We start from the raw sequence: 19,125 nt of genomic DNA, 5'->3' as shown, positions 1-19,125 counted from the left end.
AGTATTGCACTTATACTGCATGCCCAAAACTCTTATTGCAGACAAAAGATCTTATTAAAGAGCTGGTTCCTTGCCATTATTGCCTGTAGTGCTCAGGAAACTGACCCATTGCTTTATCACACTGGATCACAAATATGTAGTGGCCTTCAGATCGCACCCTAGCTTTGAATAAATCATGTCCTTTCCCACGTTTCGGATTGGCTACACTTTTAAATGTCATGGTCCTCATTTCATCATGTCTGTCGAGCTTAAGACGCCACCATAATAAATTCCTGTCCAAAGCTCTAACTTATTCTCTTCAAAACAAACAGGAAAGAGGCTTTAATATGATCCATGAAAAGATGTGTTTTCTCTAGCCCTTTTCTTTTTTTAGAACTCTGTAGCCTAAAAGCAATTACTACACAACACAATAAAATACAATTTAGCCTTCTTCCTATCTGTCGCATTCTTTAAAGGGATTGAATTTAGCCGAGCAAACTAAATCGAATTACCATGAACAACACCACCCAACCAAGGCAATTTAATAAAACTACCAGTACATCGTAACAATTAACCATTCATGCTCATTTCCCCCGATACCTTAAAATCTGAACAGTTTCAGCCCTTTGCTTGTGTTTATACAGTATATATACATATTGGTCATAAAATGAAATGTGCAACAAACTCACCAGGATATTGTGAGGAAAATGGCAACATATTTTTCGTAGCAGATGAACTGACATTTTATTGAACAGATAAAGTAAACTCATTACACAGATTAACATTTCTTAATCTTGCTTTACACCGGATTACAGATGCTGTTTTGTGGGATCTCTTGTAGCTTGGATAACCATGTGCCCGTTCCCTGAACTCTAAGCCTTAGAAGCCACTTATCATCCCATCTTATCGCACTAAAGCTCAGTGGGTCTCAGGTCAATTGAGCAGTGTTTCCTCAGCACTGTTGTCACATTCTCATCTCACAAAAGGGCTGTTCATTTCACATAAGCAGCTTGAATACGTGCGTTGCCCTGCTGGAAGGTTGTCACACGAGAGTGAACCCACAAGAGGGGCAACAAGTTAGTACCTGGTTCATGATCTATTAGTTGCTGTGCAGTCTAGTTGCCTTCAATCACTTCATGTGAAGTTCTGTGGCAACTAGACACTCCTGCCCAGACTGTCCCCACTGGGATAAATAACGGGAGATGTTGTGATTTATGGTCTCCCAGATCGTGGGCTATCTTTCACAAACTGTGTGTGACTATAACATTTTGCCAGATTAGAAGCTGCTGGGTTTGAACACCCAACACTGCAAGTGTCAGTGCCCTGTATCAGCACAAAGGCATGCTCTTGACAAGCGGGGCACATTGTTTCCTCTCTGTGCTTTGTTACTTGATTTTCACCACGCCTGACACTGAACAGGCTAAATCACCTCATCACTTGTGCTTTATCAACCCTCGCACCAATGACACGATTTAGTGCTCATGCAACACTTAAAATAACTTGATTATATCAGTCACATATAAATTATCAGTTAATCCAAATGGCCCATAAACACTTAATATCCAATATTAATATCCTGATACATAATTTTCTAATGATGCTCAGTATATACATTACAGACATCTAACTTTGCAGATTCTTTAAAATCTTACTAATATTAAATAATGTACAATAGAGGCTTCTGTATTTAAAACAAAATTACTTTAAAAATTTTTATATTGGTTATTTTCATTTCTTAGGCATTTTCAATAAATAATATTATTTATATTACAAAAGGACATTTAAACGCACAAAATACAATATGGAAAAACTTCAGATACTGATAATGATTAATGTTTCTTCCTACTGTGCAATCTGGGGATAAACCACTCCTACAGCAGGAACATACATTTATTGTGATCGATGAACATATGAAAATTGATCAAAAGAAAATTAACAAAAGTGACCCAGTGTTTAGAAAAACAAGTTTTTTACCCTTTAAGTGAGAATTTTTGTATATATACCGTATTACTGCATTTCAGTAAGCCAAAACCAGTTTTAAAGACCTATTCCAAAAGGGTTCTAACAGAGGGGACTGAGAGTATTAACTCATTAATAAAAGCCAGACTTGCCCCCTAGAGCTGGGGTATCTTGTCACACAAATGAATGCGTTGATCTTCTTCCTCCAGTGCTCTTATTTACATGTCAGTCAGCTATCGTGTTGCGACTTCAGAAAATGAAAAAAATATGCTAATGTCTCTCTGTTGCTGCTTCAGTGGTTTGATTGTCAAAGCAGAGGAGGACTGCCATTACATTAGCATTAACCACCCACTCACAGGCCTGCGAGCACAAGCCTCTCTCCGTTACACAACTGTCTCCCCGAGACGGAACGACAATTCTTCACGAGGCAGCTAATTAGATAAATAAGGCTTAGGCTTAGACAGGGAGGCACTGCACAGGACGGTACAGCAGGCTTGAGCAGGGAACAGGGAGCTGGGGGGAGAGCTCATTTAGAAAAGTATACAATGGAAGCCCAGGGATTCTCATGGTGGTCTGATGTGTTGTGCTTCACCATGTGAGTCTTAAAAGCTGGTTCTACGTGAAAACCACTTAACTAGCTTAAGCAGGAGCTTTTCATCTGAGCTCCTGAGCTGTTTATAAGGATCTTTAAGACTGCACACCTTTTAAAAAAGTGTTTTTTTAGACTGAGCAATCCATCACTCCATGCAACTATTTTACATAACTGTATCCTTAGAGGTCAGTAGGTGGTTAAAAGCCTAATCCGGCAGCAAAGGGCCTGCACCTTTCAATTTCTGAACTCAGACATTTAGTCATAAACGAAACAAGAAAAATACATCAAAATGCAAACTCCACACAGATAATGCTGGAGTGAAGGCCCAGATGCAGCAGCTTTGAAGGAATAATATAACAGACTACACCACTGCTCAGCAGATCGTGGTGGCTGTGGGTTATCAAAAGAAGTGCACATCTAGAATCTCAGTCCACACTCTAAGGTCTTCTAGCGATTCTCTTAAAACTGATCCCTGCAAGTGTTCGGAGTAATGTAACCAGCAATTCAAGAGCTCTGGAAATCTAGATCAGCAAGAGTATCAGAGTTCCTGACTTGCTGCCAGGCTGCGAGAGGTTACTGCAGGCCATGGCATGTGGCAACAGCCCAGACCCCGAGTCAGCGAGCTCCAGCTGGAGTTCCCCTGATGTGCCATTTAATCCAGCAAGCCGCTCTTTGGAGTGACCGCAACTTGCCATTGATGCCGGAGCCGAGCCGAACATTAGAAAGAGAGTCATGCTGGCTCCGAAAGTCAATTTGAGTTTCTGCTCAGCCAATGAAAACCTTCGCAAAATGTGCAGATTTGGGATGAGTCAAGAAATGGCAGAGATGGATGACCTATTGACACCCAAACAAAAATGATGGGTCAATAAGCCTCTACCTGTGTGCAATTCTACTTATGTTTTCAGAGTGAAAGGACCAGAATCGCATTGGCTTTCTTCTTGTGGCAGCACACCACTATGGGAAATGCACTCAGCACTTTCGTATGTCACTAAAACTAAAAATCAATTAATCCAATGGACTTTGCCTTTTTTTCTTGCTGTGGATTTTACTTCTTTCAAATGAATTAACAATATGGGGCCCTCCCCAAATCCTCTAGGACCAGACCTCGTGTGTTGATGACAGGAGCAAAGTGAAGGGCTAACAAAGGACGTGTCATACTGTTTCAATAAACAGGCACGATACACTAAGTGTTGTCAAATCCACAAGTGGACAGGAGCAGTTGACTCAGAGCGACCCTTTCAGCAATGGGCCATCACTAGTTAAAAATAGATAAGCTGTCACCAAGAGCTTTGGAAGGCAGTGGGTTTTTGGCATTCTGGGAATTAACTTGGCCTTGAAAGTGACAGTGGGATGTGTTTTGTCAAGGCATGAACCTGTCAGGCTGGGTGGATATACAGTAGATGATTTTTTTTTTTAACAGCAACAGGGTGGAAACATCTCACAGGCTTTAATTAGTGTGTCATTTAATGAATCCCTGACTGTAAGACAGTGTTGAAAAATTGCGGTTTTGTCTGGCAATAAAGGCAGTGTTAAATGAGAATCCGCACTGGGGACACTGGGAACGTACTTGGTTAGAAATATGATTCTAATATGCAATTCCAATATCCACTCTAGTGAGGTCTTTAAAGACTTAAATCAGACTTAAAATGGCTGTTTTCCAGTTTTATGGTATCACTTAATTGTACTGGTGTATCAAATCTGCTCTAGTCTATACAGAGCTCTGACAACTACAGGATAATTCCATCCGCTTATAGCTTATGAGAAGCACGTAATGATGCTTCTTCTTCATTACAGACTTACCTTCTTAGGGCACTGTATATCGCGAGCAAGGCTCAGTAACAACTCGTGAGAAATAGGGTCAACCAGATTAAGAAAGGCAGCATTCTTGTAGAGGATATCATTTAGAGATGTGCCTTCTAAACCCAAGTCCTGAAAGACAGAAAAAGGAATTTTATTGCCCGACAACTGAGCTAGTTTTAATAAAAACACATACAGTACTGTCCTCTCTTCGTTCAGTGTATTTCCTTCTCTCTCCAGGAGCACAATTCTGTGGCAGTCCTCTATTGAAATGGCAAGCTTTTTATTTTGAGCTAGTGCAAGTTAATCTTGATAGATCCTCAAGTCGTAGTGCAAGCATTTTTTTAGCTTATGGATATTTAGAGAGGAGCAAATAATGTTAATGACATGGCACATCTGACAATGTGCCAATTATAACAGGTTGATAAACGTGATGCATTAGCTACTATAAGACTTCATACTGACAGCTCTTGCACAGCTCACATTGGGTTGTTATGACCAGGTTTTTGAAGAATTTGATCAATGCGAATTAAATATTGCTAAATGACCTTGTTAAAGCCTTTAAAGGCACTGCCTTTGAATGCTTGAATCAGGTTCAATCATAGCCTTCCCCATTCAAGACTTAAAAGGTGCAATTTGTTTTGCCTGTCAGTGTAAGAAAAACCTGGAAAATCCAAGAATGTACCTAGCTGCTGTTTGCTAGATTGATCTAAGAATGGAAATATTTTTTGTATCTTGGTGACCAAATAACGTTTTACTAGAGCATTCAACAATTTTAATTTAACATTTCTTAGATTTAAATTCTACGCTTTTAACTAATTATCCTATTAATTCTGTTCACATTTTGTATCCCCCCCAGTGTGTAAAAGTTTAAAGTGATTGTGCTTATGTGAACATCACAGTTTTTCTCACATGTAAGCCTCTACAGTCTTGGTGTTTCACTTATTATAATTGCAATTAATGTTTCTGCTGCCTGCAAGTGATACAATTAAGAAGACCAGTGGTCCTAAAACAGATTCCTGAGGTACTCCGCTTATTACATCAGACAATTTACCCTTTATCCATTTTTGTCCATTAAGCAATTCTTAATGAAGTACACATATTACCTCAAATGTCTACGGCTCACAATCTAAGAATTAATCTATTATCAGGAACATCTATGGCATGACCACATATCAGCAGGACAACACACACTCTTTTGTTGCTTATGGCTTGCATGCAAGATGCAAACAGGACAGATACAGTACGCCTGGACTCGCTAGACTTGAGCCCCATTGAAGATCTGAGGGATGAGCTGGGATACCATGTGACATCTAGGCTCTACAGAACAGCAAAGACACATGCAAGCATGCCCAGGCATTATAAGAGGAATTGGAAAGCATTCCCAAATGGGTCAAAGCATATTTTATAGTTTGTATTGGTTCCAGTCGTGACTATACCAGTCTGTACTCCTACTTACACAGCACAACCCGTGCTGATCAACACTGCTGATGACAAATGTTAATGAGCATCCTGATTATGCTATCCTGAATTGCATAGCATATTATAGCACAATGAATTTCGTCAGTTTCCTGACAGGACCTTTAAGAATATGCTCCAGTTATGAATGATCATATTATTTCAATGCTCACTATGCAAGGAATAAAACTGTGCAGAGTTTGTATCACCTAAAATGTGATAAAACTTCATTTTGGCAGATGCAGTCAGGTGCTGTAATTTGTCAGTGAACAGGATTGTCAATATTTTTTGCCAGGCCCCAAACTTGACATATAAATCCATAGCCATCAGCGACCAACACCACCTTGCCCTGGAGACGACCATGTTTTTCACAAATCAGAACGACAGCACAAGGGAGACAAGCAGAGTTTTGCAGTCCTGTAAAAATCATTTACTGTCAACCTACATCCTTTTCAAAAGGTAGAGGCCTCTGTACCTCATGTTTAAATGCCAATAGGGATAATTCAGTCTTCGTGAGCATGACTGGGTAGCATCAGAAAACCCATTCTTAGAGCATGACCTGGTTTATTTAGCTTGTATGCCGTCCTCATGCTCTTGGTTATAAAAAGTCCATTCTTTCATCAACAGTGAACGTACTTCCATTTCGTTTCAGCTGGTCTGGATAATGTTGTCTTGATGTCCCTCTCCACAATGCTGTGAGCATGTGTTTTTATCAGCAGCAATCTTTGGAAACGCTACACCACACAGCACAATAATTTAATCAATCAAATGAGCTTCGTACTGGGGCAAAGGTTATTTAAGGAAAAATCAATGCGTAAAGGACAACTGTTTCATATCACAAATCTGAGCAACAATATGTAGCCTGTCTTCTTTCAAAGCACGTAACGAGAATGTGAAATTATGCCTGTTTGCATTTTAACTTGAGCTGGAACTCAATTGTTTATTTTGTTTTCAATAGTTTAAAATTTGTTATTACTAGTTTATGGGGGTAACAGAGGTTGCCACAAATGAAATTGTTAAACAAAGGTCAAATTGTTACTGTATCTGACTCTTCTTCTCTCTTACATCTACTGTAATTATTTCTTCTGCTGAGGCTGATATAGCACATATTTTCTCACAGCACTCCTTCCATCTCATCTTCACCCATGCAGGAGTCTCCCTGGTTCATTCCTTATGGCCAAGGCAAGTAAACCCCCAACAGTAAAATATTAAGCACGTTACCCCTTTATACAGTATTAACTGACTCGGCGCGTTAATTGAGATTTGACAGGCCTCACGCAGTGAAATTGTCAGGTTGGGCTCTACCCTCTTGCAGTTACAGCCTTATCTCCACTGGTTAGTGGTGCCAGGCAGGACTGCATCCTGGCCGGGATGCCAGTACATCACAGGGAACACATTCACATTCTGTATGTACTGTGTATGAGGGGGCAAACGGAGATACCAATTAACCTCGGCATATCATTGGAATGTGGGAGGAAATCCGAACAGCAGGAGAAAACATTGGGAGATCATACAGACCTCTCATTGTGAGATTCGAACCCGGGACCCTGCTGTTGTCTGCCCGCTATATAATTTAATAGATAAAAGACAGTTTCTCATACCGCAGTATTTTCTCTGTAATACTCTCAGTAATAGTCTTTGCATGAAGGTATTCTATAGTTTTCAATACCTATTAACACAGCATTCACAAAATCTCTCATCACGGGGCTAATGCTCCACAGTATGAAAACCACTTAATAGGCATCTGAACATTGATCTTTCTTTTTAAATAGTCCTTGCAGATTCCATGCAGCTCTTGTCCTGTTATGATGCATTTAAAATGATAAGTTTAAGAAATTCACCTTTCCAAAAAGTGGTGCATCCACCCATCATCCACACATAAAAGAAATCTTTCATCTACAGCTGAGTGACCTGATAAACAATATCAGTTTGAACATATACAACATTTATCTAAAGACAGTAAAACATACTTGTTTAAGGCAAAAAAAATACATATATCAAAGGAAGTGACTTCTGGGAACATTTCAACAATTATTCCTAACCATCATGATTAATGTCAGTTCATGACCACTGCAATCACTCCTTTCTAAATTGGCTTCGTACGCTTTCTATCAGATTTCCTGGAATAAACGTGGAGATCATTCTGAATGTTGTTTCTCGCTTTCTGTAGTGGACTGGCAGCCCCTAAACTAACCCCCTTCTAAGAAGAGCTTCATTAAAATGTGGCTCTGCCTGTCTGAAGAGGCAGGCCTGTATGGCTCTGTAATGATTCCCAGGGATCATTAGAGATCAGAGCAGTTGGACACCAGAGTTGGATAATTACAATGCACGACTTCGTTATGAAGGCAGAGGTCCTAGATTCCTGTCTCGCTTCCTCAAAGAACAAGGGTAAAAATAGAAGAAGAAAGTCAAGCATTCCTTTTTTAGAGGCCTCCAACGCTGGCCATTCTACAGGGATATAAAAATAAATCACTGGCTTTGTTTTGTGTACTTCAGCAACCCACATTAAGTCCGGTGAAGTAATCAGAGAATTCAAAGTCCCTGGCTTGTATTTTGGTTCCACGTGCTGTTGGATAAGGGCCTTTGTACAATGACAGGTTCATCATGCTTCGCTTAAGCCAATTCTACGTGGTCGCTTTAAAAGGCTAAAATAACTCTGGCACCAGACTGAGATTATATTTAGACGTTTGAATTCATCTGATCAAATGAATATTGCCATTACTGAATCCATTAAATACATTGTTTGTACACCGCGATCCTCCTTTACTGTATATAATTAAATTCCATTTAAAAAAATGATTAATGTTTTAAGGAAAGGAATAAACCTTTTTCTTACACCATCTCATCTAGCATCTATTCTTGAAATAAAAAAAATAGCTTTACATTTGCTGCTGTCATTTAGACAACTACATTTTGCAGTACATACCGTATACATGACACATCTCTGTTCTAATGTTCTAACCTTCTCATTTTGTTTCAGTGAATGCTAATGTTAAAACATCTGTGCATGTAGTTCTTGTAGTATTGTCTGTTTTATGTTTTTTTTTTTAACCCACAGCAGAACAATCAGGCACGTATTGTGTGTCAAATGCAAACGTTTTCCTTGGGTGGATGTTGCTAGCCAAAGCAAGCCAAAGGCTTAAGTAACAAATGGCATGATTGTCTGTATTAGCTGACGTGAAAATATAAACCTGTGACTTAATCAAACAAAGTCAATAAAGATGAGTGAAGCAGGGAACCACTTAATTTACATCCCACCGCAAATGAGCCGTTGGGTGCCCTGTGCTTATCGATATTCCGAGAGCAGTGTGTCCTGTCATTTATTTGCTGAAACTAACAGCAAATCCATCGTTATCCAAAAAATGCTTTGCAACTAGACTAGCCAACAAAATTCAGGAGAAACTCGGCTGTCAAAGTAAACAGGCAGCTTATAACAATTCCAAAGTCTGGCAGAACTCCTGTCCTTAACTCCACTTACACGTCAGCTCTAACGAACTCACTAAGCATTCAGATAATTGTACACACTCATTAGGACAGATGGATACACAAAACAAAAAGCTTTTAAGAAGGGAAACCCACACAACATGCCTTCAATTTCCAACTCCAGTAACCACCATCCTGAACACTGTTTTGCATGTACACTGACAGAAAGGCTGTTCTCTTTTGTCATTAAAATAAAATCTGATATCCTCCGTAAAGATATGGACCTTGTAACCTAAGTGCTCTGATGGAAAAAGTCATTTGTTTTGTTGCATTTTATTGCTGGCACCGCACACATATTCGATCCATTACAGCAGTGCTCAGCAGGAGGGAGTAAGGTTTATAGGGGGTGAAAGAGAGTTAGAAAAGCAGACAGTCTCTTCTGGAATCATTTTCTTGGATAAACTGAAGATTTCTAAGATACCGCACATTAATTTTCATTAACGTCTTTATTTTCATGTTAATGCAATCACCCTATTTAAGAACCATTCTGGTCTTTCATCTTCAGGGCGTTTGCTCTTATTTTCTAAGAGTACAAACAAAGGAAGCACTCTGGTTTCAGTCTCCTGTCTCCCACTGTGATGCCACTGAAAGAAACCTACAGGATCCCTATTGATTTTTTCTGGAATGGTCAACACCTCACAAATAGGCCAAGAGAAACGACTCCAATGTACAGTATTAACCGATGGGGTAATTACTAATTGCTCTGCTAGCTGCATCACAGTTACTGCTGCTCAAGGTGTGGAGAAGCAATTCTGTGTCTGTTTTTGCTTGCGAAGCACAAGGTGACTAAGATAAGTGACTGGCTCCTCTCGATCACCCTGTGTTGCCAGGGCACTGTAGAATATTCATGCAGAAGCCTGGGGACACCAACAGCAGCTGTGAAGCTGGTCTTTCATTACAGTGATGTCCTGTACGAACTTCTATCCTGTTGCATTAAGGGGTCTTGGTCACAGTACCCTTGGCCATTGCTGGTGAAGCAGGCAAAAACTAGGACTGAGAAGGCATAAAATGTATAAAAGGCATTAATAGGACTCCACCCACCCTCTATATCCTATTTTAAATGCACAGTTCCAGCATATTTGGTGGGGTTTCTAGAATGCCGTATAAAGTTACTTTGTGGGAAAAATCCTAGTCCAGTTTCTGAGCAGGAGCCTCAAGCACTGCAACACAGTGTATGAAAAGCACAGATGCTTCAGTCCTTGGGTGGTTTTACATCCAAGGAAACAAGGTTGCTTCTAGAAAGAATCTCCTTTTATCACTCATGTACAGCTTTTTTCTTTTCTGTCTTCCGAGGTTAAGCAACACATACTTGCAGCTCAGCAGTCATTGTTACTGTATAATATACAGGTCAGGATGCTGGTAAACTGCTCATCACGACTGTGTACTACATCTGCCAAACTGTATATATAATTTATATGAATTATATATATCCCTGATAGACTTTTATTAGAAATCCTAAAGATAAATAAAACTGAAAGCACAATTTAAATCAATGTGTACTATATGTAAACATATTATTAATATGCAGTACATCTCATTTTTCTCTTTATCTACTATTAACTTGCTTGATCCCCAAAACTACTTACTATATACAGTACTTTCCTAAACCTTTTTATAAAGAATTATGCACAGAATGTTAAACAATTGCTCTATATTTCTTTACCTACCTGTTACTTTAGAATTAAACCTTACTAACCTTCAATAAGGATGGGATAGATATGTTGTGCCTAAAACTCTTTTTTTACAGGGTTGTCTAAAGCAAAATATTTTCGAGAAGTGTTCAGTCATTAGAAATTGGGGATCATTTCACATACCAACAGGTACTGGATTGGACAGCTGGAGGTCTGGCTCATAAAATTGAGCTGCATGTGAGAAGCCATTAAATTCTGCACTAAAAGATCACTAACTTGAGCTGCGCTATGAACTACCATTTGGTGCTGCCTGCAGAAATATCAAGAGCATTTTTTGACAAAATCAAAGTTGCATTCAAAGCTAGAAATTCTATATGGTGGTAAAAGAGTAATGTTTTTTGGGGGGACAAAAACAGAAAACAATTATAGTGTCAACAGAATTAGGGATAAACAGCTCATGACATGAAGGGCGCCCAGTAGCGATCTTCAAATGTATCAGAATTATCAATATGCTAGGCACGCTCTGTCTCACAGCATATTGGTCATGAAATACGTGAATTATTTTGATAACCTAACTGTGTTCATTTAGCCGCACACATCTTTGAAGGAATGCTGTAAGTAAAGAATTTAATTAATTTAATATTATGTTCCTTTTAAGTAATAGGTATTCTTCAAACCTTAATATACTGTAATCTGAGACAGTATGGCCCCCTTCTGAGGTTGCTCAAAGTCACAAGATTGCAATACTATCTAGATAACATACCGTAATATTATCTAATATTATAATATTATACTATTTCTAATAGTATAATATTATATTGTCTACCTACAGTAAATCACTAATCTATGGTATTGTAAACTGATGTGAAATAAGCGATGCCCAGAATCAACCTGCAAACTCTGTTGGTTTAAATGGAAGCCCTTAACTACAAATAACTCCCTTTATTAAATATCCATTACCATCTTTTTGAAAATTGTGGATTTTTGTAAGCCAAAAGCCAGAGAACCTTCTTTGATTCTTTATTGGAAGACTGCTAGACAAGACCTGAGAGGGTTGTTGACAAAATCTTCCAGTGAAACTATGAAGTGTAGATCTCTGATTTTTACCCTTTTTATATCTCTCTGTGCCTCTCATTGAAGAGAAATACCAATAATTATTCAGATTAACATTTAATCAATAATTTCAAATCATTTTCAAAATGCCCACATCCGTTATTTCCAGGTCAAATTCTACCTTATTATTAATAATAATGATAATAATAATAATGATAATTATAATAATAATAATAATAATAATAATAATAATTGTGGCAGTGTCAGTGACCATCGGGTTTCTTCTTTCCAGTCGTCTCCTCCAGTCCCTCTGGTATTACACAAGAACCCCATTAAGCAGGAGTGAGTCTGAGTAGCATCAGGGGACTAACAGAGAGGCCAAGCTGTAATAAATGCATTAGGCACAGTGAGCTGGAGATGTGTCAGGTTCCAGTTTCTCCCCATTTGCTGAGGATACAGGGGTGAGAGTACGAGCCCTTTGTGACACCCTCTTACAGTACTACAGCACTTTGAAAGAAGATTCGTAGAAGATATTATTGGCAGAGCTGTATCAAGCTAAAAATTATCCGTGCCAGGTTTCTAATTTACCTTCATTTCCTCTATTAATTATACAGAAAGGGCAGCACAATTATACCCTTTATGCATGTTAAGTTTTATCAACAATTTAATTGACAGTTAATAACTGGCAGGCAAGTCAGCACATTGTGCTTATACTGTTTTTTTGGACTGAGACAGACTAACACTTCTCCCGGGCAAATGAAAACAACAGAACTGAAATTAGAAAACTGAAAATGGAAATTTACTGAAAAACTGAACGAAATGAAATTGCGTTGAGACTCAAATTATCGTAGAATTATTTGGAGAAATAAATTAATAAAAACATCTGTGCCATTACCTTTCGGTGCACTGTCAGTAACAGGTTAGGGGATGCTGTGCATTGAAACATGTAAATTAAAGTTAGTCAATTTGCAGAGAACGCAAGTTCTGTAGAAAAAGAATTTGTGCAAATCTTCTGATGACAGCCTCTGAGGATAGGAAAAGTTTCCTAATCAACAAGTGCATCTGTAACTCTGTGTATTATTTCAAGGTCAAATCCCCCCATTAAAAATGTGGTGTACATTAATCTCCACATTTGGGATTAGTAGGAATCCCTTGCAGCAACTCATTAATATAAGCTGTTGCATAAATCTCAAACTCTGATACTCCCTAAGAGCAAACAGCACTTTGAAGATACTGCTCTTTCTCACAGGAATTTTAACTGAGCAAAGAGTCTTCAAGTTAAGGACGGCACAGTACAGGCCTGTTCCATACTGTACTGCCAAACAAGAGGTGAATGTGGATGCCTAAATTCGGCAATACCGACTGGTTTTCCATCCACCTCCCCTGTTGTGTATACCCACTCTGCCACAGTGTCAGTGGAAAACACTCAGCTCAAAACCACCCCAAAGGGAAAACCAATTTTAAGGTAAGTGGTACGAAACATAGAAGCACCCGTTGAGTATTTCACCCCTTTTCTGAAAGGAAAAAACAGAGCCCTGGAGCACCGCGCTGCTTCAGCACTCTCTGTTTGCAAACAGCGCCGAGACACTTCCTATCCATTGTCTCCGACTCATCCCAGCGCACATCAGCTGGTTTGGGTCTTTGCTGGATAACCTAGTTTTATTTCACTTCCACGAGAAATGAAAAGGCACCACTGCGTGTACTGTATAAGTGTCTGTGATATTAATATCACTGCCTTGGGGGGTAAGATATCGGACCTTGAGCCTAACAACGGCTCTCCTTGCTTTACTGCCAAGATCAGCGAGCTTCTGTCCCTCTGCCTGGTAGCTGGTGCCATATTCCGTCACAACAGGTCCCCCGTTGTAAACAGTGTGATTTCTAGAATGTGCTCCATGTTGGAGTGCAGCTCAGAATTCCTACTGCAGTACAGCTCAGAGCACTCTTATTACTCTCCTTCTGTGTGGCTCTTTTTACAGTGCCCTGGTTGTGGCCAAACTGAGGACCTTTATAATAACATGAGTGGAAAGCTTTGAAACAATTAGGAGAGATGCATAGCAGGCGTCTTACTGAATATTGCTGTTGTTACGACTTGTAGTAATGTTCATAGCTGCATGAGATGACAACAATGCTCATTTTAGTCTGTCACACCCCAGAACATTCTTAAGGTAACTATTCTTCCATCGTAAGAATCACTACTCATCTAAGTTCATGAGTTGCACGAGTTCTTTGCCAGGAAACAATCAGAATACGCATACAGTGCTATGTTCGAGGTATTCAGATTAATTTACAAACCCTCGTCTTCCCCCCCCCCTCCAATCACTACGTAGTATTTGTATTGTAAAAAAAAAACCTTCTTACATGACGTTTGAAAACTTTTCTGCATAAACGTTGCTGACATTAAAGAAACTGCAACCACATGTACATTCTTAAGACACACTTCTGCAATCCAATGAGAAATATGATATTCTTTTCAAGTACGGTGACTGGCTCATATTTTCCCTATATATAGAAACCGCATGGAATTGCCAAATACGTGGGCTATAACTGGAGTTCTTATAGTAGAGTTAATTTACTGGGTTCTGAAGTGCACGTTTTATAACTTTTGTGACGCTCCTCTCGTCCTCTTGTATACTGTCGACGCAGCGCCAGTGTGTCGCACGGCTTCTCATTGTGAATGAGTGTGCTCTCCTCAGACTTAAGCAATTAAATTCACTTTTGGGTTAAGCTGACGGTTTTAATTCCTTTTAGAATGTCTTGTTTTCAAAGTTCAATTTGCACTGCTGCTTCCACAGCAAAACAACCTGTGGTCATCGAGCCGCCAGCCCGAAAAGTAAGGACTTCTAACAAATGAGAGATACGCGTTCACGGACAGAGAAAACATCAATATGTCGGTTTAATTTGCACCGGCTGCCGGCGAGACATAAAGACCGGAGGTTTTCGGTTAAAGTGCAAGGCTGAATCTAAATCAAACTCATGTTTGTTTAAAAGATAAAGATGTCCCGTTGAAGCTTTGCACGGGTATTACTTACTGTACGTGCAGAAATATGTCAAAGTCGCTACGACTGAGAAGAGCGATGACAGGAGAGGTTATAGAGATAACAACGTGTTTCCTATTGTCACTACGTGTAGATAAGAGTCCTTGGGAAAGCATGTTAACACTACGCCGGCTGCTCGATCTTTTTTTTACCTTTCTCAGTAATTTTAGGACGTCGGCCGCCTGCTCCACCTTGTATTCCCGAAGAAGCGCCTGAATGTCGCGGATCCATCCCACCCTCCTCATATACGGGCTCGGGTTCGTCTTCCTCAGCATCCCCGGCAGTTTGTCGGTTTTCAGGATCAGGGATGTAAACAGAATGTCTCCCTTGGCTCGGCGTCCACTCCTGCCGGCTTCCCCGGGCGTCTCGCGCTGCTGGCGTCTCCTCTTGGAGAATTTCGTGTCCTCGTCCAGACTACTCTGTCTGCTTAGTCTAGAACCCATTCTTTCCCTGCTACGGTATTGACTGCCAGGAAATAGAAAAAAAATAATAATTAAAGTGAGTTTAACAGCGAGCTCTCTTTGTATGACAGAATATGTATGATAAAAATTCAACCAGAGACCTTTACTGAATATTCCTGTGCAACCCACCCAGAGGGAGGAAAACTTGACAGCCTCACACGTCCTTTATTCTTTTGCAGTGCATGACATTTAATTTTCTGAACTCGAAAAAATGTTGTTTAAGGAGCATGCACGGAAAAGAACAGGCTTCTTAAGCATTCAAGACATCGCTGCCTTCCAGCCTGCAAACATTTTCAGTGGTCCGCTATCGGTTTTGTTGCTTCTCCCGAGTGGATGTGCACTGCTACTGTATTCCGTAGATGTCCCTTTACAACACTGTTTGTGTCTGACAGCACGCACCACACGAGTCTAGTAGTGCCTGTCCAATCAGACCGGGTTCTGCCTGCGTGTCTGTTTATAAAGGAATGCCCCGCGCCGCCTGCCTGCTTTCCTTCCTAGTATTCTGGTGTTTTTGATCATCTTAGTGGCCCTACCAATATGCATACACGTATTGTCTTCTTGTAGCATTTCGTTTCGTGTGCTGCGTTCAGAATGCATGAAAGCCTTCAGGTAATTAAGTTCAATTGCACTGAGTCGCTGTGTTGTCTGGTAACTGAAAACCCACGGTGTTGGTAGGTAATGAGGCTGGACGTGAGAGTGAAATCAGGGCTTCAGTTCAGAGCACCGTGTTCTCATTTTCTACAGTGATTTCAGCGTTTTAAATCGGTCTCAACAAGCCAGAAAGCTGCATAGGTTTACTCTTTAGAATTGTGAAAAACATTTTCCCTTTAGTGCTCTGATACTAACCCGGACTGCCGACTCGCCTTGATGCAATCAGTCTATCTGGGATGCATCCTCGTTCAAGACACGGATGGATACCATTTCGTGTTTGAGCAACTGTGTATGTGCACTACCTTTAATGTATCCCACACACCACGCCCCCCGTGCGATCTGTTTGTGAAAAACAACGTCGCTTGTTATAAAATACACCGACGGGATTGCTGCAGTTGTCTTCCGTTTGATTTGAAACATTGTCTCAAAGCTAAAGTGATCATTTGAAGCGGGTTGTACAGTAAATGAAATGGTAGGCCACTGTATGAAAAACGGAGCAGCATTATCCGTTTCTGTCTTTGATTTTCAGACACGTGTGTTCGCAGGGTTATAAATTGTATAAATGACAGGACACGATACCCTTTTCCCCCTGTTCTATTTTTTCCGAGACTTTTGCAGGTACTGTAGGTTGTAAACAGTGAACAAGCCTTACAATATCATGAAGTGTAGCAGATCATTTGAATGTAGAGAGGAATAAAATACGGTCGAGCTCCCTTAAGAAGTACAAAAAGGCTTTTGCAAAATCACATCTTTTGGAAGAGAAAGTAAAACAAAAAGTCAAGACAGGAAGTCAAGACGTTATTATCGAAAGCCAGTCTGTCTATAGTGCTTTCAGTCCTTCAGCTGTACCTCTGAGGTAGCCTGCACATGTCCTCCCGCCTCTCTGATATTGGATAAATAAATAGCATGAGGCACAATCTTCATCAGACGTGCCCTAGGTGTAGGGTTCTGGGATTACTTATGTACATCAGTTAATTAAGCTTGTCCCTACCTGCTTTGCAATACATCATGCAATTTGTGCACTATATCCCAGGACTGTCTTATGAGTAGAAACTTCTCTCTTTTCTACTTGCTCCTCTTAATATGGAAAAGCAGACTTTCAGATCCTAAAGTATACTACAGGAAGACATACATAGAATTAGACTCTCACTACACCAGGAAATACTACACTTTATGTATAAAACAGGATGCATTAAGCATTGCTGTCCAGTAAATACTATATATTCAGTTTTATTACCTCTTAATCTTTAAAATCTGTGATAAAAAAATGTAGGACTTAATAATAGGGTGGTACCAAAGAACACCCAGCATTTCCCTTTTAATATAATTGCATGTCATATAATTTATGACATGCGGGGCCTGCTTATTTTCATTACAGTGACATTAGAGAGATTCTGGTACAGTGGAAAGCTCTGCAGTGCTGACAGATGGTGCAAAAACAAGGAAACAAGTGTCTTCATGAATACTAAATATTGTTCCTTTTCACTCAAGGCAAGCAGGCTTATTTATTGGTAACCACCTAATCTCTTCTTAACTCCAAGCTACTGCTTTTGACTTGACTTTGCATGGGGAAAAAATTGCACTTCTAAGCAAAACCAGATTTCAAAGCCCTTTGTAGTGTGTGTGTGTGCGTGCGTGCACAGGGAGTTGCACAGAAGCCAGGCTGTGCATGAAGAAAAACGTTCATATCTGTGACACTTCAAAACGATGGGGCTTGTGCTTAAGGCTTGTAATTAGGTGGATTAGACTTTAACAAAGGCGCATCATAAGAATGTTTATAGGTTACGCCACTTGCCTAGTCGGTTATATAAGAATGGTGGTGATATGATGGATTGTGTTGCACACAAGCAGGATATGAAAGGCTGCAAGGGAGGGGAGCCCTGATTTTAAAGCTGTAGCCTCAGGTTGAATAGAGATGAGGAGCCTAGGAATCACTGGGGCTCCCTGGGAAGCTGCCTGTATTTCATTATCCATGCTGTCAGCATGCTGACTCAGCAGGCCAGGGCACTGGAGACTAGCTTCACATGAGGGTGCGGGTCTGGAGTCCAGGCAGCTGTCTGTGCCACTCCGACTCTGACTTAGAATCGAGCGCCCACACACGCCCTCTCACTCCCTTCACATACAGTAGGCTTTAGTTTGCATCTTCTTTTTTGGTACTTCTGTTTGTTTTTTTTATTTATGAATCTACAAAGGCAATCTGAAGACAAAAAGAAAAAAACAGATTGCTGAGAACCTCAAGTATTACATATAGAAATGAGTATAAACGCTGTGATTTATCAGTCTTTTGCATTTTTACGGAGGGAGAAAGGCGGGTAAAGAAAAAAAGTACAAACTTCCAAAAACATAAAATCATTATCATTAGGTTGTATAAATAATCCGCCTCTCCCAATATCTCTCACAAACCTCCTTCTGGAGTCTTAACGGAAAGGTTAGTTTTTCCATTTCATAAAAGTCTGAAACGATAACGGTCCAGTTTTCTTTGGTTGGGGGGTCTCTTTATTACTGTTTACGTGTTATAGTTTTCTTGCTTGCTGCCAAAAATACTTTCGGCAAGTATTTATCTCCTCCTACAACCTCGTCAGGCAGATTACCCAGATACAGAACCGGACAAGACTTTGGAATTTCTCAACATAATAGATCTTGAATCTGAGACCACACTTCTTCCCAGTAAGACTGAGTTCTTGAACACTGCCAGTATATATGGGAATGTTCTGCATCTCTTCTCCAGCATGGTCGTGGCATAGTTTGCATCTACATTTGAGTTTGTGTCCTGTGTTCATCAGAAGAGGACATGGAGAGGGTTAACAATCCTCATGCTCCTGTCCCAACACATCGGAATCAAGCCAAGCTCCCGACACGCACAGCTGAGAGAAGACCTTTGCATGTTACAGAAGCAATGTGTTCCTGAAGAGCAGTAGATCCAGCTCGTTCGCAAATGCTTTGAAGCACAAGCCTGCACCAGAAATTAAACAAGAGGACAAAAAGAACAAAAAAAAAAAACAAAAAGTCATTTTAGTTTTACAGAG

General features: G+C 40.1%; 1 protein-coding gene across 6 annotated transcripts in view; it reads right to left on the bottom strand.

The window, feature by feature from the left end:
- The window catches only part of lrrc75bb (leucine rich repeat containing 75Bb), a 52,197-nt gene that overhangs the window by 32,397 nt on the left and 675 nt on the right, over nt 1-19,125 (bottom strand). For 3 of the 6 annotated variants that reach the window (XM_088936011.1, XM_088936013.1, XM_088936012.1), the window contains 2 exons: nt 15,140-15,452; nt 4,331-4,459 (listed from right to left, as the gene is read on the bottom strand). In XM_088936011.1, the coding sequence (XP_088792137.1) occupies nt 4,331-4,459; nt 15,140-15,430 (420 nt within the window). In that variant the 5' untranslated portion in view covers nt 15,431-15,452. Of the gene's footprint in view, nt 1-4,330; nt 4,460-15,139; nt 15,453-15,549; nt 15,836-16,294; nt 19,101-19,125 lie in introns of those variants that run through there. The other 3 variants (XM_088936010.1, XM_088936009.1, XM_088936014.1) reach the window with 3 other exon arrangements.

This window comes from Atractosteus spatula, chromosome 17 (assembly GCF_055471065.1).
Source record: "Atractosteus spatula isolate fAtrSpa1 chromosome 17, fAtrSpa1.hap1, whole genome shotgun sequence".
NCBI classification, from domain to species: Eukaryota; Metazoa; Chordata; class Actinopteri; order Semionotiformes; family Lepisosteidae; genus Atractosteus; species Atractosteus spatula.
The sequence above is the reverse complement of the archived record's forward strand: the minus strand, read 5'-3'. Positions and strand labels throughout refer to the sequence as shown.